Genomic DNA, 24,973 nt, shown 5'->3' with positions numbered 1-24,973 from the left:
TTCCAGTTCCGCTTTCAGCCTCACAGCTCTTCCGGGGGTGGGGCCGAAGGAGCAAGATGGCGCCGGGCGAGGCGCAGACGGAGGCTGTATCTCGGTGCAGCGCTGCGGCTCAGGCGGCCGCCGCTAGGAAACAGCGTGCCTCCGCCAGAAGGAAGGTACGTAGGGTGGGCACGGGGCGCTGGGGCTCCAGGCCGCCTGTGGTAACCGGCCGCCTGTGGTAACCGGCCGCCTGTGGTAACCGGCCGCCTGTGGTAACGGCCGCCTGTGGTAACGGCCGTCTGCCTTGCAGGCGTTCTCCCTGTTCGTCAAGGCCAAAGAGGTGCCGGCCGCCTACCCGTGCAGCGGGGCGGCCGTGTGGTGGAGGTGCTGCCGGCAGACGTTCCGTGAGCGCCGTGGTATCCATCGGCACGTCGGTACGCAGCACGGCGGGGACGTGGAGCAGCAGGCGGCAGGGCATGGCACCATCAGCAGGGCGGTGTGTGCTGAGCGGGCGGGAGGACAGGCCTGTGGAGAGCTCTGCGAGGTGCTGCCCGACACCAGCGGCCTACGCAGCGACGAGCTGACCAGGTAAGGCCGGTGTGGCTTATGCTCTATGCACGAATATGTACTCTTGCTTTCTATTTTGCTACAGGAACCTGAGAATAGGAGCTATAAGTTTTCAATGGAATGTGTTGAGTTGCAATGAGATACTTACATGCATAAACTGACAATAGCAGGACACGGGGAAATGGTTTTAAGTTAAAAGAGGGAAGATTTAGGTTGGATGTTAGGGGGAAGTTCTTCACTAGGAGAGTGGTTAGGCCCTGGAACAGGCTGCCCAGGGAGGTTGTGGATGCCCCGTCCTTGGAGGTGTTCAAGACCAGGTTGGACGGGGCCCTGGGCAACCTGATCTAGTAAAGGTGTATGTTTGGTGGCCCTGCTAGGCAGGGGGGTTGGAACTACATGATCCTCGAGGTCCCTTCCAACCCGGGTCATTCTGTGATTCTGTGATATAAACTGTTCTATACATTTTATGAGGACTGCTCCAGAATTAATCCCTAGCTTGTCATGCAGACTCTTGTTCATCATTAGTGAAATGTGTAGCTAATGCTGGTGGCAATGCTGAAAAACAGTGTTTTTTAGGTGATAAGTTGTTCTAATAGTGTTATTGTGCTCTTTGCATGGACTGTACTTTCTGAGAGTATATAGGAGGCCTTAATTTTGGATCAGCCTTACATATATGTGGCCCAAGATGATTCTGCTTCAGTCAGTCTGGCTCAGGCAAGCCAGAAGGTGGGACACCACACCTTAGTTCATAGAAGAAGGAATTTTGGTACTACCCTTAGTTTATATCTTTTCTCTTGGAAATGAGTTAGACTCAGCAGTTCTAACCTCTCCAGAATTTTGTGTTTTTTTCCCCTGTTACATCCACCAGGAGAAAATCGTCAGCTTTTTAACGGGTTTGTGCTTTCAACTCTAACATCCTTTTCCTACTTGTTCATCTTTTGTGTGTTCTGGGCAGCAAGGTGGGAGAAGTACTTCTGTATTACTGCTACTGTGAGGTGAAGGATCCAGAGAAACTCTGTGCTTGGCAGAAGGCTCTGTGCCAGCATCTGCATCTCACTGGCAAGGTAAGGTTCTAGGCAGATATATTAAGATATGAACATGTGAGTGAGTGATGTACTGTAGGCTCTGTGATCAATGATGCTCATTTTACCTTGTGGTGAGGTAACAAGTGCAGTTCAGCATGCCCTGAAGGCCAAGCTGGACATGCAGCACACACAGATTGGGGTCTGCTGGATGTGTCAATACCAAGTGCAGTGGTTGGGGTCATGGCACCAAGTTGTAATTCAGAATTGTCAAGAGTGAAAAGCGAGCAACTAACTGCTTTGGTCACACCACAACATAGCAGTGCTCCTTCCTACATGGTATCTTTGTTCATTTTGAATCATGAGAACAGCTTTTCCATATTGTGAGAACAGCCTTTTGCATATCTTGAGCGGATACAAGCTGAAGGACAGGATGTTTGCATAAATGTAAGCTCAAGTACAAAATGTGGAGGCTGTGAAACTAACAAGTGAAGATAAGAAAGTAGAATAGAGGTGTCCTGTTGTTGAAGATAGGATGGCAAAACGGATGCCTCAGCTCAATGTAAAATCAGTCAGAACCTGTTTGGTCTACCCCCCCCCCCCCTTAAAAGGTTGGAAGTTTATAATGAGAATGACTATTTGGCTTCATCCCATGGCCACCAGAGGTGTTAATTATTTCTTGGAATTTCATAGAGTCATCGAATGGCCTGGGTTGAAAAGGCCCAGCCGTGGTTCATAGAGTCATCGAATGGCCTGGGTTGAAAAGGCCCTGCCGTGGGCAGGGTCACCACCCAGCTGACCAGGCTGCCCAGAGCCACATCCAGCCTGGCCTGGAATGCCTCCAGGGATGGGGCATCCACAACCTCCTTGGACAGCCTGTTCCAGTGCATCACCACCCTCCATGTGAAAAATTTCCTCCTAATGTCCAACCTAAATTTCCGGTCTTAGTTTAAAACCATTCCCCCTTGTTCTATCACTATCTACCCTTGTAAACAGCAGTTCTTCCTCCTGTTTATATGCTCCCTTCAAATAGTGGAAGGCCACAATGAGGTCTCCCTGGAGCCTTCTCTTCTCCAAGCTTAACAAGCCCAGTTCCTTCAGTATTCTAGAGTGGTGCTCCAGCCCTCTGACCATCTTAGTGGCCTGCCCTCCTCTGGACCCACTCCAAGAGTTCCATGTCTTGTGGTGGAGTCCCCAGGCCTGGATGCAGCATTCGAGATGGGGCCTCAGAAGAGCTGAGTAGAAGGGGGATTTCTGCCCATGTCTTTGGAGTGTAATGAGTGTGTATATGCAATACCCTTAAATACGGAGTCTCTGCTTCTCTCAGTGCACATGTACGTATTATACACACTCAGTGTTGTAATAAAGGGAATGCCTGCTTGACACTCATTGGCATGTCACGTTACTTTCTCACTTTTCTCAGCTTCAGTTTCATTTTGGGCCAACAGGCCACTTGGCTCATCTAGCTGGCTACTGGAGGCTATGGGCAGAGGCAAACTCTGGGCTCAAAAGCTCCTAAGAGAGGAAGACTTTTTCAAGAGGGCAGCTCAGATCAGGACACTACTTTGATATATGACCTGTCTTCCTGAATAGCTTTTCTTTCTATGCCAATAGTAGAAGACCTGCCTCTGTACCTTAAGATAAGCCATGTTGTGTTCAAGTGCATTACTGCTGCTGGTGGGTATCTTTAAAGCAGAATGGGTTCAGTGCTCCATGTTCTACAGACCCAACCTTCCTTACTCAAAAGGAAAGAAAAGAAGACATCTCCCTTAGTCCACATCTGCAGAGTCTGAGGGTAAAATGTCCTCTGATGCACTAACTTCTTTTCTTTGGCTCAGTATCTTTTCTAGTGGCTGGATAGGGGAGGAAGAAAGTCTTTTTTTCTTTCCCTTTCCAATTTGTTTCAGCAGTTGCCTTTTCAAATGCTTTTTTTTTTCTTTCCACTCCTGTGTTCAGTCTTTTTTCTTCCCCATTTCACCTCAGAAGTTTTGATTTGTGTCAGTGATGTAGGTGAAATGACTCATGCTGACATTTAGTACTGCATGCTGTATTATACATTCTCACATTTTCCTTTCAGCTATCTGAGTCATTGAGCACAATCCCACTGCTCTTCCTGAAGCAGACTTTCAGTAGGAATTTGAATGCTGACTGCAGTATTTGCTTGTTAATCATAGAATCATAGAATTGCTCAGGTTGAAAAAGACCTTAGAGATCAAGATCAACCACAACCCAACCATACTACCCCAGATCTTAACAGCCCTCCTCTAAATCATGTCCCTGAGCACCACATCCAAACTGTTTTTAAGCACGTCCAGGGATGGTGACCCAAGTACCTCCCTGGGGAGCCTATTGCAGTACTTAACAACCCTTTCTGTAAAGAAGTGTTTCCTGATAGCCAACTAAATTTCCCCTGGTGCAACTTGAGGCCATTTCCCCTCCTGTCACCAGTGAGAACAGACCAGCCCCACTCTCGCTGTAAGCACCTTTCAGGTATTGGAAGAGAGCAATAACGTCTCCCCTCAGCCTCCTTTTCCCTAGACTAAACAGCCCCAGTTCCTTCAGACACTCCTCATAGGGTTGATTCTCCAAGCCCTTCCCCAGCCTTGTTGCCTTTCTTTGGACCTGTTTCAGCACCTCAATGTCCTTTCTGTACTGGGCACCCCAAAACTGAACACAGTACTTGAAGTGCCAATGCCAGGTATAGGATGACTTCCCTAGTCCTGCTCACCACACCATTCCTGATACAAGCCAGGATGCCATTGGCCTTGGTCACCTGGGCACACTGATGGCTCATATTCAGCTGACAGCCCATCGGTCTCTTTCCATCAAGCAGTTTTCAGCTATTCCAACTCAAGCATGTAGGGTTGCTTGGGAGCCTGTTGGGTTGCCTGGAGTAACCCTACCAGTTAACCAGTTATTATCTCTGTTTACTGCTCAAACTTACCTCTCTGTCAGTCTTTTGAAATAGCATAAAGGCAGCTCCTGGTTTGTTTGTTTCTTTAATTCCAGTTTATGTTTTACTATGCTTTATTTTTTTCTGCTCAGCTTCACTGTAATCATTTTTGTCTCCATCCCTGCCTCATTAGTCTCTTTTCCAAACCTACTTCTGTGTCTGCCTTTCATAACTGAATCATATTTTGCTCATTTTCACCACAATCTGTTTCTGTTGGTACTAAGCTGTAGGCCTTTTCTTCTGCTCTTGCCTTCTAGGTACGAGTTGCTTCGGAAGGAATTAATGGAACAGTTGGTGGAAGCAAAGTAGCTACCAATCTCTACATTGAAGTTATGCTTGCTCAGCCTCTCTTCAAAGACATTTTGTGTCGAGATGATTTCAAGGTATGAAAAACTATTTTCTTTTTAGGCCCTGTTAATGTAGGACATTTTAAAAAATGAGCACACTGATTATTAATAATATACTTGATGGGAAAAATTCTGCTTAAATAGGCATGCTCAATAATCTTTATTTCCCCCAAAAATGGACAGAGGAGAATCTTTGGCTTTTTTGACTCAAATAAAGGGACAGGGACATTTCCCCTTGGGGTCTCAAAGTGCCTCCACAGCCTCCTTTGTATCCCTGCCTTCTGACTTTATGGTCCCTTTTCCTTTCCTCATTGGCTGAAGTACTTGGAGGTTTTAGACTTCCCTGTCTGCCAAATATGTGTTTCCCCTGATATGTAACCCCCCACTTTGTATCTTGCATCACATCTGTAATTAACTCCAACTTAATGCTGCTCAGGGCGCAGAATTTAGTATTTATTAGCCTACTAAGCCTGTACAGTAAGTCCAAAGTTCTTAAGTTCAAGTTGTTGATCAACCTTTGTAACTTAAGCTGTATTTGGTGAGAGTTTACAAAATAAGTATAGACATCAAGCAGAGAGGAATATACAAGCTTCTATGCAACTTGTGTGTGAGGATACCTTGTGAACAAGGCTCATTTCTCTCAATACTTCTGTGGCTCAGCAGCAGTTCTGCTATCTTTGTGCAGATAGGTGTTCCTAAACTTTGTTTAGAAATCTGCTGGTGCAAGCAGCAGTAGCAGTTACTGTAAGGAGTGATGGCATCCGTTGCAAAGCCTGTAGGCTGTGTACAGGTGGAGGAAGGAATATGCTTTTAATCTGCTGTTTTTCAGCAAGCAATTACTCTTACTTAACTGTCAAAACCTGGGCTTCTCAACCCATGCAGTGTATTCTCATGGTCCTTACTTACTGGTTTAGGTGTTGTGTAGGCTTTGCTGTCCTTACAGGGTGCAGTGTCAATTCCATGTTGACATGTTTTGATGCAGATGTTTTGTAGGGGAAAAATTATATAAATACATAAATAAATAAGTATATATAAGTGGAGTCAAGAGTTTCCTCCTTACTGCACTTAGTGCATAACTACTTAAGCCTAAACATATATGCTGAATACTGTCTTCAGATGATGGTGGCACCTGTGTGCACCATATGGCTTTATGGTGGGCTTTTGCTAACCCTTCACTGCATGTAGTTTTTCTGAGGGGAAGAAAAGCTACTTTTGTTTTTACTGCTGTTTGCTTTTCCACATAGTTTTTCTTGCAGGGAGTAATACTGTATTCTGCATAAATAACTAAATTGAAATATGTTAGTGAAGCTTGTGACTCTCATATCCCACATAGAACTGCAGCACTGATTCACTCTTAGCAATTTGTGTATTGAGTTTGTATGAGGCACAAAGGCAAACCTGACCAGCTACTGTGCAGTTGCAAAAACAAAATACAGATGGAATTTTACCTTGGAAAAATCTGCAGTTCTGCATGATCTCTCCAGGCACCAGCACTCTTGATGGTGGTGGTCCATGGTGGCCTTTTATGTGCTCTGATTCCTCTGCATGCCAAATACTGAAGTGACTGAGTGTTTCAAGTTCCTGTGCCAAGAAGAAGGGTCAGAGGCTTTGACCTTCATGTCATGGATGTTAACAACCGTGTTTCTAATTAAGAAAGGTTTTCTCAGCCTTATCACTGCTTGCTGACTCCTAACAGATGGAGACTGACACAGGCTGGGAGGTCACTGGGACAAAGACACCTGTCTGTTGGTGTTGGGAGCAAACTGATCCCTAGCCCTCTGGATTTTGGCAGTTGTTTTCTCTCAGCCACTGAGACAATTTCAAGTTTATAGTGCATTGTACAAATTAAAGTAGATATTTTTGATCTTCACACCTGGAAACTGTATTGGATTATTCCTGTGTTTTATTTCCTAGAGTAGTGCAGGAGGAGCTCACTGTTTCCCAGATCTTCGAGTTGGAGTATTCAAAGAAATTGTACCACTGGGCATTGATCCAAAAGAAATCTCTTATAAAGAAACTGGTGAGTAGATTTTGTGAAAAATGAGAGGATCTCACTTGAGAGATGCACTCCACTGCTCTTATTGTCATTAGCCTGCAGTCCTTTGGATACAGTGGATTCTCTTGCTGTGGATGCAGAGACCTGCATTTAGCTTTTTTTCCTTCTAGAAGTTGCTAGAATCCTGCTGGAGCTCACTCTTGAGTACATACATCTTTCCTCATTTGATACTGTTATCTGCCTTTCTGTGTGTTGAGGGTAGCAGCCACACTCCTGTCTGTCACAGCACAGCAGAACCAGCTTCTGAATCAGATCCATGACAGCTCCTGACACAAACAACATTTGTTTTCTGCTTCCTATAAATGTTTAGTATGGATTAAGACTGGAAAGCCACATAACTGGCTATGTGTCTACCCTAAGGACGCTTAAATAGATTGTAAAGTGTTGATAGAATTATTTATATTTAAGATTAAGAGGTCTGGCTAAGAAATTACTCAAGAAAAAGAGCATTCCCTTGAACCAGAAGCTGACAGTCTGTGATCATTGCATTGCTCCATTTCTGAGCTTAAATAATACTGGATATTTCACTCGTGTGGGCTACGTCAAGAGCCATCTCCATCTTATTCATCATTTGATTACTTACAATTGTGACAATTAACAAGCTACAGAGGGAACCACTTCTTGGGAGCCCTTATTAACAGTTATTTGTTAATAATTAATCCACCACTATCAGGCATGGATACCTGCCTTTGTTAGCATTACTTTTCCTCACCCTGTACTTTTTTTTTTTCCTGAAATGATATATTGAATTTCTGTACTCACATCACAGAGAAGAAGGGAGCAAAGGGGGAGCTGCTGTCCAATCTTTCACTTCATAAAGCTCCTCTGATCAGTCCTAAATTGTACTCATGTTACTGTGCACTTGAACAGTGAGCAGTAGCGCTGCAAATACTGATTAGCAGAGCATGTTTTTCCCCCAGCAGTTTTTGTTGGTGGCAAATTTCTGCAGCATGTTTTTGTGACTTCCTCTCTCCCCAGTGTTTTTCTGCAGTTTTCGCAGATGTTTTTTGTTTGTTTTTTCCCCTATTTCTAGGGGAACAGTTTACAGGATGTAAAGGAGGCTTTTCATGTTCTACCAGGTTTGTATTTTTCTTTTCTTATTTTCCAATTTGTTTTTTATACTTCTATTTAACAGTATTTTGTGGAGATGGTTCCCATCACCTTGGTGATTTGCTTGTAGGGTTATTTTTTGGTATGTTAAGGGATTTTAGTGAATGAGGCTTTTTTGTTTTCCAGTAAGTTGGGAGCTCTAAGTCCTGAGCAGCCTTAAAGCAGGTGAACAGTTACAGTAATTTTTCATTTTGATCAACAGATGTGAATTTCAGGTAAAACATTGCTCCTTTGTAAGCTTCAGCACATCTAAATGCAGTGAAAGATGAGCCAAGTGGAAGAAAACATATTTTGATATTTCTTTAGAGTAGTAAGAGTTGCTAAGGAGATGTAACAAAGACAACCATACAGACAGGCAACTATCTGCTGCTTTTTCTGTCACAAGGAATAGAAATAACTATGGTTTCTTTGGAAAGAATTGCAATTGGAAGCTGAACATGGATAATGTCTAGATGAGTTGAGATGATAACTTCTTAAATTGTCACAGAAAAATTTCTGTTTTGGCTTTTGACTGGAAATCTGAGGAGAATCTGAATCAGCAAGATCATATATGATTGCTGTGTTGTAGTTCTGATTCTCAAAACTTTGTGTTTGTTTTCTTTCTCTTTAAAGGAATCCATTTGACCCCTCAGGAATTTCACAGAGAAGTAGAACATTATCTGTCTCAGTCCAGTCAAGGACAGTGTGATACCATCTTGCTGGATTGTAGGAACTTCTATGAAAGTAAAATAGTAAGTGTTTGCTTCTTGCAGTGTGTTACAGGTGCTGCAGAGAAGCAGTCCACGCCTGGGGGATGTAACTTTACCAAGACTGGTCACACTGACTGGAACACGTAACAAGATCAGCTTAGCAGTGATGGTTAGATACAGGCAGTGGGACTCCTAGAATGGAGCCTGCCTGGCAGGGTGCTTAAACATCTTGGAGTGTGGAAAAGACAAAGTGGTTTGTAAAGCATGAATACAGAGTATCAGACAGTTTGAACTAAAATTAGTATAATTTGTAAGGATGTTTCCTGCATTCTTGCCTTGTCCCATATGTCACAGATGGGGTTGTCCTGCCTTTTGTATTCCATTTCCCAGCTCTTCAGCACTGTTATACGAGTAGTTCATCCTTTCTCTGACAGTGTGTTCTTACTAGATTCCTCATTTATGTTTGAATGAGAAGAAACATATACAGAATTTTGTTAACAATTTTAACAGCTATTGTGATGCATAATCACAGCTGAGGAGCAGCTTTAAGTAGGTGTAGTGTTAGGTGTGTGCAGTAACTTGGTTGATCTGGTCCCAGAATTAGTTATTTCCTCTAGTCTGAGATACAGACCTTACCATGTAAGAGAGCTTATACCCGATTTACATGGTTATCTGTTCTTGTTGCAGGGACGCTTCCAGGGCTGTCTGGCTCCAGATATCAGGAAGTTCAGCTATTTTCCCAGCTATGTTGATGAAAACCTGAAGCTGTTCAAAAACAAACGTGTCCTGATGTACTGCACAGGAGGCATTCGTTGTGAAAGAGGCTCTGCATACCTGCGGAGCAAGGTGAGATACCATTCTGAGTGTGATAGTGTTGAGGAGCTGAGACTGCTTGAAGGGTGGCCTGTCGTTTATTTTACTGGTAAATGATTACTGGTATAAACTGCTCAGTGTGGGGAAATGTTTGTCTCACATCTGCTTCATGGTGCCTACCCAGGGCACAGATGGTATATTGCATCTCAGCATGATGTGCATAGGCTTACAGTTGTGGGTGTGAAAATAGTAACCTATTTCTTGAGAAAAGGTATTTACTTATAAGTGCCTTGACCATTCTAGTGGAGTTTTAGGAGAGTTTGAGAGCTTTGTGTTTCTGCAAGCTCTATCTAGGCAACACTTGTACTTCTTGCAGCACAGCTTGAGCATTTCACTGTGGTTCAAATCAGCTTGTCAGTGATTTTCCAGTGCAGTGGAGCTGGAACTGCACTGTTCTATTTGTGCAATACATTTTGAATTATGTCAACAAGCCAGCATTGTGAGACTAGCCATGGCACTGACTAGATCTATGGGCACATGTGGTGCTATCTGAGGGTTACTGAGAAACTGCTTATTTTCAGTGAACCCCTAATGCCTTCAAGTTTGATTTTGTAGTTCTGGCACAGGCCCACTGCTGCTGTCTCCTTCAGTATTTCTGCTATTGTGCTTTGAACAGGCAGTGTGCAAAGAAGTCTACCAGCTGAAAGGTGGAATTCATAAGTACTTGGAGGAATTTCCAGATGGGTTCTACAGGGGGAAGTTGTTTGTATTTGATGATCGTTATGCCATTTGTTCCAATGAAGATGTCATCTCAGGTAAGAACAGATAACAGAAATACAGAAGGCTGAGGAGTTACTGCAGTGGGTTCCACTGAGATGTGTAGAACATGTTTGTTTTTTTTTTTTTAACACTAAAATTAGAAGTTTAAAAATGAGGTATGTTTTTAGAAAATAAAACTAAAGCAGAAGGACAGTGGATAGCCATTTAAATGAGATTCCAGCCTCCTGATGCCACAGAGAACTTTCTGCATGAGGGTCAGATGGAGCAGTGTGGGTCTTAATGTATTTGTTTGTTTTAACTCCTTCCAGCATGCAGATACTGTGGGACGCTGTGGGACCAGTATAAACTTTGTTCCAGCCAGCACTGCCGGCAGCTTGTCCTGACGTGTCTGAGTTGTCGCAAGAAAGGTCTTACAGCTTGCTGTCCACTTTGTCAAGAGAAAGAGCTTCAGGTGACCTCAGGGGCTCCAGGACAGGCACTAAAGGAGGAATGTGAATGTACAAAAAGACGGCCAAGGGTACCCATTGAACGTATCTCACAAGGGATGCGGGGCACAGGAGAAGATTAAGCTGTTTCATTAGCTGATCCAGCACTCATGCTGATTTGAAGGGCTTCTAAGACCAAATCCCTATCTGTTACTCAACTGGATTACTAAGAAATCACAAAAGTCTGTTGGCTAGGAAAGTCTTGTTTATAACTCACTTCAGTATACTGAAAAAATATCCATTACTTGAACATTATATACCTGAGCGTACAATATATTACTAGTGCCACTGGATTCTTCTCCCTGCCTTGTCTTGTAGCCAGGCCTCTACAATGGGGATTTTGCAGAAGAGATTGTGTGATGGGGCTCAGCTGTGCTTACACTAGAAAGAAATGACAGCTTGAAGCAAGTTGCTACTGAGACACAAAGAGGGGAGGACAGAGACTGTCATAATACCAGTTATGGCAATGGAAGTGATGGTGATGTGTGTGTGAATGTCTGAAAAAGCAATAAGATTTATTACCCATGTTAAACAATTCAGGTTGTTGGGAGCATTTGTGCTTTGCAAATACAGGTTGAGTTTCGGTATCATAGAAACAGAATGGCTTTTGGATTGAAGTCCCTTCAGCCTTTCCTTGTCTTTCTTGTGCTGGTGACCACAGGCCTGGATGCATTACTCCAGATGGGGCCTTATGGGGGCAGAGGGGAACAGTAACCTCCCTTGCTCTGCTGGCCACCTTTCTTTTGATGCAGCCCAGGAAACAGTTGGCTTCCTGTGCTGGGCTGGAATTAGATGATCTTTGAGGTCCCTTTCAACCCAAGCTGTTCTGTGATCCCTATGGCCCACTCTCCCTCTTGTTTTAGCCTCTTCATTGAGCTCTTCTGCACTGGTGAGGGCCAGGTCCAGAAATGCTTCACCCACTGTTGGTCTGTCTAATATCTGGACCAGAAGTTTATGCTGAGTGCACTCTAGGAGTCTTCTGGATTGCTTAAAACCTGCTGCCTTGTTTTCCCATCCAGGCAGTTAAGATCTCCCAACAAAATGAGATTCTTTGAACGCAGTGCTTCTTGTAGATGAAGTAGGAAGGCCTCATCAACAGGCTTCCCTTGACCAGGAGGCTGTAGAAGACACCAGCCAACAGATGCCTTTTATTGGTCTGGTCTTAAATTTTACCCCACAAGCTCTCAACCTGTTCATGGTTGTTTTTCAGAGGCAGCTCTTTGCCATCTGTCCACTTCTTAACATAGAGGGCAACTCCTTTGCCCCTCCTTCCCTGCTTATCTCTTCTAAAAAGCTTGTAGCCCTCAATTTTAGCATTCCACTTGTGTGATTTGTCCCACCACATTTCTGTGATAGCTATTAGGCCACAGTTTTCTAATTGCACCGTGGCATCCATCCTGCTCATTTCCCATGCTGTGAGCATCAGTATGGATGTACTTCAGCTTCTTTGAGGAGCCTGTCTCAGATTCCTCTGAGACAAATCTGAGGGGCTAATTACTAGCTCTCCCATGTCACAGGTTGGACATGCCTGATCTATACTTTCTTGCTTTTGGTCTTCTTATGCAAGGTCTATGTGTGAAAATAACCTTTTCAAGGCTTCTAGAATTCTGTCTAGCGTGTTTCTGAAAGGTGGCTTAATAACAAGTAACGGTACTTGTGCAGGTGAAGCCACCACCCTTGTGACGCTGGGACAGTCTTCTGCATAGCCCTGAGAAAATCTTCTATTTAATACATGACTTCAATACTCTTTGAGGATAGTGTCAGCGAAGGGCACACAGGGTAGATGCAGCATGCAGAAATATCAGCACCGGAATATCCAACACGCACTTCATCCAGCTCATTAAGAAAAGTGCCCAGCTGTGGGTGTGAGTCTTGCAGATTTTCTTCTAGCCTCTTTATCTGGCAAGATTTCAGCTCTGGATCAAAGTGTGCAGGTCTTCCTAAAGTAGGAGCTCTGGAATCTAGTCTCTTGGTGCCTCTGTTAACTGCAATCTCCCTTCTGCTGTATCAGCTATATGTAAGTGCCAGAAATGTTAATTAAACTAAACTGTGAATCTGATCTTGCTTATTTGACCGAACAGGTGCAAGACCATTTATCTCATTGAAGAAAATAATTGAAGGTCTCACCTGAGAGGCCTATCAAATGATAAACAAAGCTGTTGTTCAGATTCTCCAACCCATTTGCTTAAGCAAGCCGCACCTTTTATCATAAAAAAGGCCACTGTCTTGTCACCTTGGCTACGCTTGTTAGTGCCAGTGAAAGTCATTTGGAAGTTGTTTCTGTACCACTTTTCAGTACAGAATAAAGCAAGGAAGACTATATTTGTGATCCTCTGAAAATGGTATAATGATTAATAACCTTCAGCGCTTCCATCAATAGTTTTTAAAGTACTGCACAAATACACTTCGTGTGTCGTTGGTGCTTAATTTTCTAACAGTAAATGCTGAAACCCAGACTTGTGGCAGACTTGGCTACCAGGTACAACTTTCCTGAGAGCAGGCAGCTGGAGATCCTACCTACCTCAGAGTCACAGGGCCTGTTCTGGTCCTTGCTGCACTAAGGCAACAGTGGAGAAGGGTTTGAAATGTACAGACAGAGGTTCCCTCTGCTGCAGAGAGGTGAGGGGAAGGGTACGATACATGCCTTTTTGTCCTGTTCTCTGCATTGCTTTTCTGAGATAAATGCAGGTATGAATTGCTGTGTGCTGGTGGTAATGCCTTAGAGAAGGCATGTCAGCTCCAGGGTAGGTGAGTGAGCCAGGATTGTCCACAGTCACCTAGAAGCTTTCTTCCCTTTTTGCCGGAGAGCTGCTGAGATGGAACAGTGATCCACTTGCTCCTAAACATCACTGTAACTTCGCTGCTGCACAGTGTGATGCCTTTCACCACAAAGCCTGGTGCTTCTTGGCACAGCAACATCTCTGTTTGACAGTGGTTAGTGAGCTCACTTATGTTCTCTGACATGCATGTTTATCAAAGCAGTTCCATGAGGAAGATCAGCTGAGTTATCAGGGCTGGGTACCATCAGCCTACCTGTGATTGGACTGTGTGGTTAATGTGGATGTTACTCTGGCAAAACAGGAAAAGATGTTTCTTAAAGGGCTTTTGTTGCTGAAGACTGGATGCTGCTGTCACATCCATGACGGTGCTCCCTGCATCTCCTTGCATGTCTGGGTGCCATCAGGATTTCCCAGGGTAAGGTGTGTTTATGCAGTTCTGAAGTCACTGGGGCTGCTGAACCCATTCCATTCAAGTCTGTGTACACAGCAGAAAGTATTTTCACTGCTGCTGTCATCATGGGCTTGCTCTGCATCAGTTGCTCTTGATAACAGTAAGAGACTTCTTTCTCCTCCTAGAATCCTTTGCAATCCACATTTGCAAGTGTATGTTGTTTCTTCTAATTGATATTTTCTGCTGTTTCTTGTACAGAAGCCTTTCCAAGGCATCCAACAGAAGTCCTTCATGTCCAAAGCTGTTACCATAGCTAACTGGGTGGCTGGTTAAAGGCACTCTCAAAGGCTCAGGACAGCTAAGAAGCTTTTCCTCAGCAATTCCAGATTGGAATTCATGAATGTACCCTTGTTGAGGATGGGGTGCATTCATGTTTACTGTTTTTCAGTCCACCAGATTTGGCAGTTGCAGAAATGTACTTGTCAGCCATCTGACGTTCTGTGGACAAATCCTTGTCTCTTAAAGGAGCTTTACGGTCTTCATTTAGATTGATGTCTTCCATCATTTTCTCAAAGAGATCCGTAACTTCTTTTTCTGATATGTTCACACAACGTTCATCAACAAGTGCCTGGGCAAGTGGGATTTCAGTTAGTGTAGAGGCTGAGTGTCCATAGGACGCTGAATGAGATGTTCCTCTTCTATCACTGCTGAATTCCTGAAGCACCTGATTCTGTCATGCAGCTTAGGCCTGTCCTGGGTCTCATCTTCTGAGGAGCACCCGCTCTGTTTTGTCTTCATCCTGCTACGGCCCAGAGAGGCTGTGGATGCTCCATCCCTGGAGGTCTTCAAGGCCAGGTTGGATGGGGCAGCCTGGTCTAATATTAGATATGGAGGTTGTTGGCTCTGCATGCAGCAGGGGGGTTGGAGCTTGGTGATCCTTGAGGTCCATTCCAACCCAAGCCATTCTATGATCTCAGTAGGCTGTTTCAGCTGACCTTGATGAATTAGTTGAAGTTTTTGCAGCACATATGGGTAGAAAGACGTTCTCTGCCAGTTTCTTTTTTGTTGTTTAATATCTTCAAGCCATTTTCTTATGTATTGTTTTCATTTTATGAAATGGAACTTGCAGGCCTGGGGGGAGGGAGGAAGAAGCTATAGAAACACATTTTATTTGGCATTGCTGGCACATTTATTAAGCTTTGAAGAGCGACAAATATGTTTCCCACATTGATGGAAGTAGTGTTTCTCTGCTCTGTTGTCCAGGGCCAAAGTGAATGGTATCGGTGCATAAGCTCTGTAGAAATCCGTGGGGCTTTTGCTGGAGTATGTGTAAGAGGCTGTAGAACTACTTTTAACAGGTAGATTATTGCCAGTGAGAACTCTTGCTAGGATGTGTTGTCGTCAGACTAAGGCTTTTGTATGGCAATGCTTTTGCCCGGTGAGTCTTCCTATCAGTCAGAATCTTAGCAGGGATGTGGGATGGGATTGTCCTGGATCCACTACACTGCGTGTCTGGGAGGCGCGTATCCCCAGGGGGAGTTAATTACTCCTCTGTGAAGGACAGAAAGCTTTCAGGCTGTGGGCAGTCTTAAGTTTAGAGTCAGGATATTTGTGTTTGTTAGCAGCTTTCTGAGGACATGGTGCTTACCCTTGCATTGATGCATGTATTATGGGTGGCATTAAACAAAACAATCTGCAGCATAACAGAATTTAATGGACAGGGTCATCTTGACAAAGCAGCGGAGAAAGGGGATTTGAGTTGTTTCCAGTGAGAATCTGGACGTGCACTTTTAATGTTATGAAACTGCGGGGATTAGAAGAGAGGACTCTCATTTACTGATTGGCCTGAAATAGCCAAACTAAACTCGGGATACGCATCAGATCCATAGAAGTGATGCTTGTACTCAGACACACGCAGGGTGGAATGATGCTGCCCCATTCTCCAGCGCTCAGTTTTTGAGACTCTTATTTCACAACTGGTGGCCTTACGTTCAACTTAACTGCGTGGCTGTGGGTGGGGATCAGTCTTCTCTAAGAAAACACGGGGATTCGTTTGAAAAGCAGCACATCTAAATAACTGACTCAGCAAAATGTTGGTAAAAAAAGTACACTAATTTAGCCATGTTTCTGAATAATAGAAATGCTTGTTAAACTAGTTGCTCCTCTATAGTTAATTGAGATCGTTTTTGGGGGGGGGAATAAAAAATAAAGTATTTTTCTAATACTTCTGTAATGTGTGTGGAACAGCTGTATCTCTCACTCATGCATATATGCTACATCCTACCTCTATAGAACACTGTGCAGAACGTTTATAGAAAAATAAGGTCCCAGGTTAATGTGGTTACTTTTACACCGGGATGTACGCTCAGCTGAGGCTGCATAACATTGTCAGGTTACTGGCTTGAATAGTTTCCAGCTCTACAGAAAACATCAACAGTGCTACTGGATAAAAATCTTCAACTACAGCCACTAGGTACTTTAAACTGTTAGTGCATGAAACAGAACCAAGGCACCACAAATAACTCTGTCAAGGCACTTCTTTTTTTGCCTGTAGGTTGTCAGAGTAGCACAGACCCGCTGGGAATGACCGCCGTGGCTGGGAGCTACACTCCAGTTCTGCACTTGGGAAAGATAGGCCCGTTCAACTCCGCAAGTCTTCTCTTCCTCACTGAAAAAGAAGAGGAAGAGGAGTCAGCCATGGCAAAGGGAAGGAGAAGGACCTTAGAAACGCTTCCTGCCAGGAAAGATAAATTACAGCACAAGCTTCTGAATGCCTGCTTTGAAGAGCAGGTATGGCCTTACTCAGGTTAAAGATAAGGAAAGCAGGCTGAGGTTGCTGTCTCACAGCCAGAAACTACTTTCAGCCTTTGTTCGCTTAGTCATGCAGATGTCTTAGTAATCTGACTTGGGCTAAAACATCTCTTCTGGAAGGTGTGTGGTAATGGCAGATGTGGTGACAACAAGAGATAGATGTCGTAGTTCTTTCTTCTCGTTTTTCCTGGTCAGATTAAATATACATACATATATACATTTAAAAAACAACCAAACACAACATTTTTAACTAATGACTTGAGCTTTCAGGCTTTCGATTGTGATTAAGTTGGTCAAAGGCAAAGCTGCACATTCCTTCCCTTAAGAGCAGGAACAATTGAAACATTAGATCCAGATCTTCTAGCTGAATATTGTGCATTCATGCTCATTAAAAGCCTTGCTCTGAGGACAGAAAATGGCAAGCCTTTCCTGGAGCAGTTCTGTAGTGAACAGGAATCCAGCAGAAGGCAGAATGAATACACAATAAGCTGTAATAAGTAAGTATTCTGTGTGGTCAGTGAGGAATTGACATGGGTCTATGCTTGGTTGTGTCTGCTAAACACATGGTACTGCCTGAAGCAAGATTGCTTCATTATTTAAAACAAAATGAAAGCCAACAAAAATCACACTACATTTATTATCTGAGTATGACAACTGCTTAGCATTTGTTGTGCTTTCTGAGCTGAATTTAACTCACAAAGGATCAGAAGACCCCATAAATGGTAAATCACATGCAGATTAAAATGCAGGGTTCTAAGTTTTCACCATTTCTCCATCGCTGCCATTTTAACATCAGGTCTGTCCTCAGATGGCCCCACCTCCTAGCAGGAACCTCCCTAGCTGCTGGGGCAGGCACTGGCTTTGTCCCTGGGCACTGTGCAGACTTCTAAGGAAGGGTTTGTCCCAGAGTGCAGTGGCAACCCTCTGTCACATGCATTAGCTTAAACAGCACTTTTCAGACTTACCATGTTTTGCTTCACAAGCAGTTCTGATCACTTCATTGGGAGTATTAATAGAACTGAAAGCCACCTGTCCCTAGAAATACTTCCAGTTTGCTTTACGGAGGAGAAGGGGCCAAGTCCCACTGTGTTCCAAATGCATCTCTAATATTTTTCATCTCCTAGTTAAGGTGGAAATGAAATTGGAGGAAGACGAGCAGTTGGCAGGAATCACAAGCGCTGCCATATGCCGTATGATGGATGTCACTGCCAAGGCACATTTACAGCTCTCATTCCTTCCCAACAAGGTCCACTCTTACATCCAGAAACACTTATCCACTATTTTGTGCTGCACAGCATCTCCAGGTTAAGAGCACTTTCCATTGCCACAACAGAAGCAGCCACGACCGGTTCTGTGGCATTTAGGAACTGGCAGGAGGAGATGTTCCTCCTTAAGGATCAAGGAATCATCAGGCCCTTGGGGAGGTGGGATCTGACTCAAGTACACCCAGCAGAGCCTACAAGTGAGTGGTTGTCCTCCTCCCACAAGGGACTGCCCACAGTGGCTGCAGGGCTTGCCGCCAGCCCACTCACCTAGATCGTTGTTATTCATCATGGCATTGGATGCGCGGAGCCGGGGGCCTTGCTGAGTGAAATGGTACCCAAACTTCAGCAGGGTGGTGTTTTTTTCCAGCATGTTTGCGATTTCCATTTCTACCTTGTTGCCCAAAGGCTGGCTCTTTTGAAAACAGAAAAGTTAACTGTTGAAGATAGAAGCAGACCTGCAGCACAAACAAGGAGCTAAAACCTTCCCAAAACAAACTGGCAGCAGCAGAAGGCAGTCACCTCCCCTCTGACCAGCTGCTTGACTTCCTGCTAGCAGGACACTGTCACTAGACCAGAGCTCCTGCTTGTCTGTGCTTTACCTGGTTGTCAATTCGGAGCTCTATGAGGGATGTGTTACTCTGAAGTGCTTCAACGAGAGCCAGGATGCCAGACCCAGAGATAAAGTTTGACTCCACATTCAGGCTCTTCAGCGTGTTATTGACCTTCAGCATTTCTGCCAGTGCCTGCAGGCAGAAGCAGTTGGGAAGAGCTGGTATGACACAGGCAGTGTCAGAGTGCTCTACAGCAGAGGGGGTTCACTCCCCTCTTCTCTGGCGGATACCTGGAAGAGCTGGCATGCTCTGGGGCATCACTGCCACCAGAGAGGAGAGTTCTGTGAAAGACGAAGGGGATTCCCTCTAATTCTGAGGGAACTGTTGAAGCTGAGCATGCTGGAGACCACAGCAATGCCTTGTATGCAGAAATGTTCAGACCCACCCCAAAAAAGGACAGCCCCCTCCTGTGGCTGCCCTGTGACAGTCCTTCTTACCCACCCCTCTTACAAAGCCAGCACCATGGCTCTGGAAAACCTTCAACCTGCCCATGTTTTACTCCATACGACACTACAGCCATGCTGCCACTAGCTGTAAGTCTTGCCCACCTGACTCTGAAAACACCTTGTCTGAGAACCAGCCCTGCTGCAGCTCTACCACAAGCAGCCAACACAGCATGGCACCACACTTACAAAAGCAACAGGATCGTTGCTCCTCGTTCCAACTATGCTGAACTTCTTCACGTAGCTGTTAGTCTTCAGTGCTTCAGCAAAGGCTTTTAAAGTTGGTACGGGAATATTCTGCAAAAAGGAATGCAGAGGACCTGTGTTAGGACATGAAAGATATGTGATGCATTTGGTATCAAAGATATCTAACACATTTGAACTATATTCCGAAAACCTTGTTGAGATCACCTTACTAGGTGCCCTGAAGCGATTTAGGAAGGGATTGATAAGTGCTTTTATAAGCTCTCTTGCTATAATTGTACGGCTTAAGGAACACGGTGATGTCATTTACCATCATCGCCCAGTTTTACTATGGTATCACCCCATGCAGCAAAGCAGGCTCAGTCTTTGCCCTCTTCATATCAAACGTTTGGTGCTGTTAGGCAGGTGGGTGCACATACCATAATATTGTTGAGGTTGACCTCCTCAAGATCAGGGTCGTTGTTCTGTATTCGTTTCAGAGTTTCTTCCACATCTGTTGAGTTTGGCTCCTCATCAGGAACTGGTTTGTACTTTGTGGGCTTAATCACGCCTGTAAGTGAAAAGCTATTTGAGGATACTGTGATCCTCCACACTCTTCAAACTCCCATCTGAGAGAAGGCCCATGCTAAGACACATGAGGAGATGGCAAAGAAGGGACAGCCACAGCACTGCAAAGTGTTCTGTCAGCTAATGCAGCAGCCTCCTCCCATCGGTTTGCTCTGTGATGCCACCATTGCCATTCCTCTGAGTGCTACCTGTCCTCCCCTACTGGTCATGATTTGGAAGGAAAGACAGAGCACAAAGAAATATACCCCAGAAGAGCCATTTCTCTGGCAAACACCAGGAGATGGCAGACTGCAAAGGAAACGTCTCTCTGGTGGGCACCAGCCCAAGGCTGGACAGCTGTAGCAACTGTGCTCCAGCCAAAGAGAGGGCCTTTGCTCACACACGAGCCTGGCAGGGGTGGCAGGAGTCCAGTGAAAATAAAAACCCAACCCTCAGCCTAAAAATAATTCCCACTTCACCTCTGCATCCAGGCTGGCAGGCAATGCTGCAGCCCACGAGGCGTGCGGGATCACTTACTGTTAAGTCCTTCTTTGTTCACGATGGTGCTGCTGCCCAGCGCCTCGTAGTACTGCTGGTTACTCATCAAGGTGTGCATGCCAAGGATGGCTAGAAATAAAACAAAAGGTGAGCAAAAATGAAGAACTAAATCCTGTCAAAACTGGTGACATTTACGCAATCAGCAAAGAGCTGAGCTCCCATTAAAAAAAAAAAAAAGAAAAGAAAAGAAAAAAAAGATAAACTATCAGCTAAATAACCCCCAATTAACATGTAGCTGCTTTACCAGCAATGTCACAGAGCTCCGCATCAGAGGCATTAGCAAGGGCTTCCTCCAGCTCCGGCTCCAGAGTCACACTTTCCAGCACGGGATCCATTGGCTTCTGCTTGGGGATCCAAGCTTTTCCTATAAATGCAAAGTGAGGTCACACTCGGCAGAGCTGCAGCACCTGTCCCACAGCTGCAGGGCTCTGTTTTGCTCCTCCTGACAGCGTGTTTCTGTGGGGTGGGAACTGTGTGGTGTAAAAGGCAGCGGGGACAGCCAGACCTAGGAGAGAGGGACTATAGAGTAGCAGCAAAATTGAAGTGTCAGGCACTGACTGCAGCCCCCGCTCCTCTGTGCTGCCTGTGGGAAGGAGAAAATGGGGATGGGTGGTGGGAGGTGATTTTAGTTTGCTTTTGGATCTGACTGCTCTTATCTCTTAGCAATAGGCAATAAATCACACTCATCTCCGTACACTGCGTCTGTTTGACCCGTGGCCATAATTGGTGAGTGATCTCCCTGCTGCTATCTCAGTCCTTGAGCCTTTTTCCATCACATTTTCCCTCCCACACCCCGTCCTGCTGCAGAGGTGGAGTAAGGGAGAGCATTGTAGCAGAGCATGGCTTCCCATCAGGGTGCAGCCAGCACAGTCCAATCTCAGAAAGAACAGCCTGATCTGGGGAACTTCCCTTCTTTGAAGGCTGTGTCCCCCATCAAACTGCCCTTCTGCCACCCCAAGGAGAAAAAAGGGCACTCTCCCTTTGCAGCCCTTGGGCTTTGCCCTGTCAGGGACCCCTCCTGTGATAGGGAGGCTCTGTGAGGGCAGGAGCTGTGTGGCAGGGCCCTACCGGCCTTCCCTTCAGAGCCCAGCATGGCTGCACAGATAGCAAGTGCAAGGCCCGGCACGTCGGCCAGGGCTATTTTCATCTCCTCTCTGAAACCAGAGCCAGAGACCGGAGGGGAGAAACAAAGATCCTGCTCACAGGGGTCTGCAGGCACAGAGGAACTAAATTTAGCCCCAGGGAAGGAGCAGCTGCATGGAGGGCTCTCCCGTGGCGAGATGGGGGTGGCAATAAGCAGTGAAATGGTGAAATGGCTCATCATCAAACACGGCTGAGACCGTTAGGGCATGATGAAGGCCAGAAGGAAACCATTGGGATCGTGATGGCTGAGTGGAGCTGTGGTGGAAGGCAGAGCAGCACCCACAGGAGGAGGGGGTAGTCCTGCTGTGTGTGCACTGCAGGCTTCCCACCCATCCCGCCTTCACCACAGTGCAGTGCAGGACCATACCTCTCTTTTCACCAGTGAAAGGCACCAAGTCCTCTCTGTCTTTAATGTCTTTCGCCTGCTGCTCAAGGTGGGCCATCAGTTCTTCCCTTTTGAATGGGCCTGTTGGTGGCTTTTGCGTCTGATCTCTCTGTCGGAGCCCTGCTGGCAGCAACGCATTCTGTGCACAAAAGGGGGGAACACGGGTTATCCCTGCAGGCCTGGTCCACCACAATCCCATAAGGATCAGCTCAGGCAACCCCCCACATGTGTCACACAGAGGAACAGAGCTGCAGTGCTCTCTGCAGCCAGTTGTGACCCTTCACACAACCACAGGCATAGAAGGTCACACCAGAATGGCTTCACATGCAGCTCCACTACAGAACAAAGCCCCGAGAGCCCCATCTCTCTTTCCAGGCTGCCTTCTTATTACTCAGCCGCATGGGCCGCCATGGGAAGTTGCTTTGTGCCTGACACATACGGCACGTAAGCACCTGCTTATATTTAAATATAGAACAGCCTTAATGCAATAAGTAAGACTGCTCCCGGATTTGGTGCTAGGCATGTTCTTTAAAGCTTTGCTGGAGAGAAGTCGCCATTTATTCTTTAAGACATCCGAGGTGATTTTAAACAAGATGCTCATTTTTTTTCTAAGCCCACTTACGTAACTGACTTTAATTTAAACCTACTGCAGTGAAAATCCTATGAAGAACTAATAGGGAACAGACACATCTGAACCTGGTGCTGATCAGGCACAGCTTCTCCAGCTTTGTGCTGTTCCAGGTGAGCCTACCAGCGCACATGCATCATCCTAAAAGACAGCCTGACACCCCTCAATTATTCTTCTGTGCTGACATTTGCAATTAAAAACACTGATGATGCAATCGGCGCTACCCATCGTTTCCCCCAGTAACACTGACTGCACATCACAGGAGCAATTTCTCCCTTGGCAGTGCCCAGCCTCATCACCTGGTGCTGCCATAAGCCAGCAGCCCGCCAGCTGGCTCCACACATCCCCTGCCATGGGCACAGGACAGCTCTACATCCAAAAGGCATTAATTAGCTGCTTGGCACTATGATGTCCGGTGTGTGCATTCATGCAGCTCTTGCCAAAGTCAGGAAGAGATAAAGCAACTGGCCCATCCTGCAGGTTTGCTTTTTTGCCTATACATAGGGACGTATCAACCACCTGCAGTCTGCTGTGAAAACGAAACCCAGCCCTCAAAACCCAAATGCCCCCTCCAAGGTGACTGAGCAGCTTCCGCAGGCTCCCATGTATGAAGGCAGATCTTGCCAAAACAGAAGGGTGTCAGGACAGTGCGAGAAGCCCAAGTGGCCAACACCATGCTGCAAAAAGCGGTGCAGAGCAACAGCTGTGCAACAACAAGCAAGTTTTCCAACAGTCTGGCCATTAATTGCTGAGCCAGAAATTGGTACAGCGCTGTCACACTGCAGTGTGCGCACTGGGAATGGGCCGGGGAACAGCATAAAACAAAGCCCCATACACAGACAGTGCTGGCAGTGGCACAACTGCTTCTGCTTCTCTGGGGCCTCCTCCATCCTTGCACCAAGTGCAGGCTCTGCAGAGGATTCGGTCACAGAACAGGGCACTAGCACAGCTCGTCTGCCCACAGCTACATGGGATTTACCACCAAGCAGGTCTCATTTAAAAGCAACTTACATCAGGGTCCAGCTCTTCCAGTTCATTCTCCAACTTCCTGAGCTCCTCCTCTGTCAGGGCTCCTAGGATCTTGTCTTCATCCAGGTCCCGGTATTTCTCTAGCTCCTTTCTGTAAGACATCTTAAAGCAGTCTGTTGAATCTCACTCCTGTGCCGAAGCAGGACCTGAAATGCAAACACAGAGCATAGCACTGCCTGCATGAAACATGACCCGGCAGCCCTGCTGGCGGGGGAGTGCTGGCTATCACAGAGTTGCACAAGATTTATGCTCTAAGCGTGGCTATCTCCAGAGCTGGGTCAGATTGCTCAGGGCCCCCTGCCCATTTCCATGGTGCTGGACGCACCTTGCCCTGTGGTCTTGCAGTGTGAGCCACCTCTGGGTGGGATCGCTGCACTGCTGCACCCCAAAGCCCACCCTTTGGGCAGTGCTCAAGGAGCCCCCTGGAGCCCCATGGCCATTTTCTGGCTCAGACCTGCAGAGGATACCAAACTTATTTAAAGCAAGTTTTCCTCAGCAGGGCGGTTTCTCTACACAACTTGCAGGGCAGCTGCTGTTCCAGATAGGAGAATTATCTTTAGCTTGGCCACAAAAGGGCACATTAACACGTACACAGCTCGACGGCAAGCCCTTAAATTTAGAGCCGACATCTGCTTGGATGCTCGGCCTCTCCTGGCAGGGCTGCAGTCCCCGCATTCCTGACACTCAGCACCTGGGGCTGGGGAATGATGCCTCACTGGTGGCCGCGCCAGCAGGCAGCTCATCTCCCAGCACATATTAAGCACCCACCTGGGGCAGCTCTCCCTGGCCCTCACCAGGGAGTTATCATTACAGCACAAGAAACACGGCGTCAACCAGCACCTCTGCCACTACTATTGGGAGGGACTGCAGCCACCCACAAAGCAGGTCTTCCCTGGTTCTGCAACACGTGGACAACTGCTGACTGCTGCTCACAAGGGATACGAATGCAGGTGTGCTGTCATGGGGATGAAATGCAGTGTAATAGCATCACACCTGGAGCCAGCATCCCCTCTTGGGCAGACCTGAGCAGGGTGTCTGCTGGTCCTGCAGGGGACCATGCCCACACTGTAGGTCTGTACTGCCCACAGAGGTTATTCCCCTCCAGTGAGCACCAGTGGAGCTGCATCTGTATTCTGCATCCAGTGTGATGCCTGCAGCACAACAGGGGCCTGGGGGAGCTGAAGGGGTACAGAGCAGGGCGCTACGAGGAATTCTAAGTGGGGATCTGTGAAAAAATCCTTGCCACAAAGTGATGCAGATCTTGGACAGGGACCAGAGAGCTGGTGGGAGCAGCACTTGGGTTTGCAAAACTCACCTGGAGAAGGACCTGAGCAGCTTGGCTGAGCTTTGGGACTGGGCCCAAAGCTCAGGAGGATGA

At 46.1% G+C, this 24,973-nt stretch overlaps 2 protein-coding genes across 3 annotated transcripts; one reads left to right on the top strand and one right to left on the bottom strand.

Moving 5' to 3' along the window:
- The first annotated feature begins 39 nt into the window (after positions 1–39).
- TSTD2 (thiosulfate sulfurtransferase like domain containing 2) lies at positions 40–16,205 on the top strand. 2 transcript variants are annotated; one of them, XM_015849962.3, is made up of 9 exons: positions 40–155; positions 290–567; positions 1,502–1,610; positions 4,779–4,904; positions 6,783–6,888; positions 8,647–8,765; positions 9,411–9,569; positions 10,213–10,351; positions 10,625–16,205. In XM_015849962.3, the coding sequence occupies exons 1-9, from the start codon at positions 57–59 to the stop codon at positions 10,882–10,884; spliced, it is 1,395 nt and encodes a 464-aa protein (XP_015705448.2). In that variant the 5' UTR covers positions 40–56; the 3' UTR covers positions 10,885–16,205. The 2 variants fall into 2 exon arrangements, with proteins under 2 accessions (XP_015705448.2, XP_085384056.1); XM_085527930.1 differs by lacking the exons at positions 8,647–8,765; positions 9,411–9,569; positions 10,213–10,351; positions 10,625–16,205 and adding an exon at positions 8,787–8,955.
- Positions 15,138–23,710, bottom strand: TMOD1 (tropomodulin 1). Its single transcript, XM_032441459.2, has 9 exons — positions 23,578–23,710; positions 21,921–22,077; positions 20,655–20,774; positions 20,390–20,479; positions 19,726–19,856; positions 19,292–19,399; positions 18,648–18,791; positions 18,316–18,460; positions 15,138–16,640 (listed from the first exon to the last, which is right to left on the bottom strand). Exons 1-9 carry the CDS (start codon positions 23,695–23,697, stop codon positions 16,576–16,578), a joined length of 1,080 nt encoding a protein of 359 aa, XP_032297350.1. The 5' UTR covers positions 23,698–23,710; the 3' UTR covers positions 15,138–16,575.
- Positions 23,711–24,973: the final 1,263 nt, after the last annotated feature.

Source organism: Coturnix japonica, chromosome Z (assembly GCF_054131305.1).
Source record: "Coturnix japonica strain WE chromosome Z, WE-NBRP24, whole genome shotgun sequence".
In the NCBI taxonomy this organism is placed as follows: Eukaryota; Metazoa; Chordata; class Aves; order Galliformes; family Phasianidae; genus Coturnix; species Coturnix japonica.
Note: the sequence above shows the minus strand (reverse complement) of the source record. Positions and strands in the feature narration are given on the sequence as shown.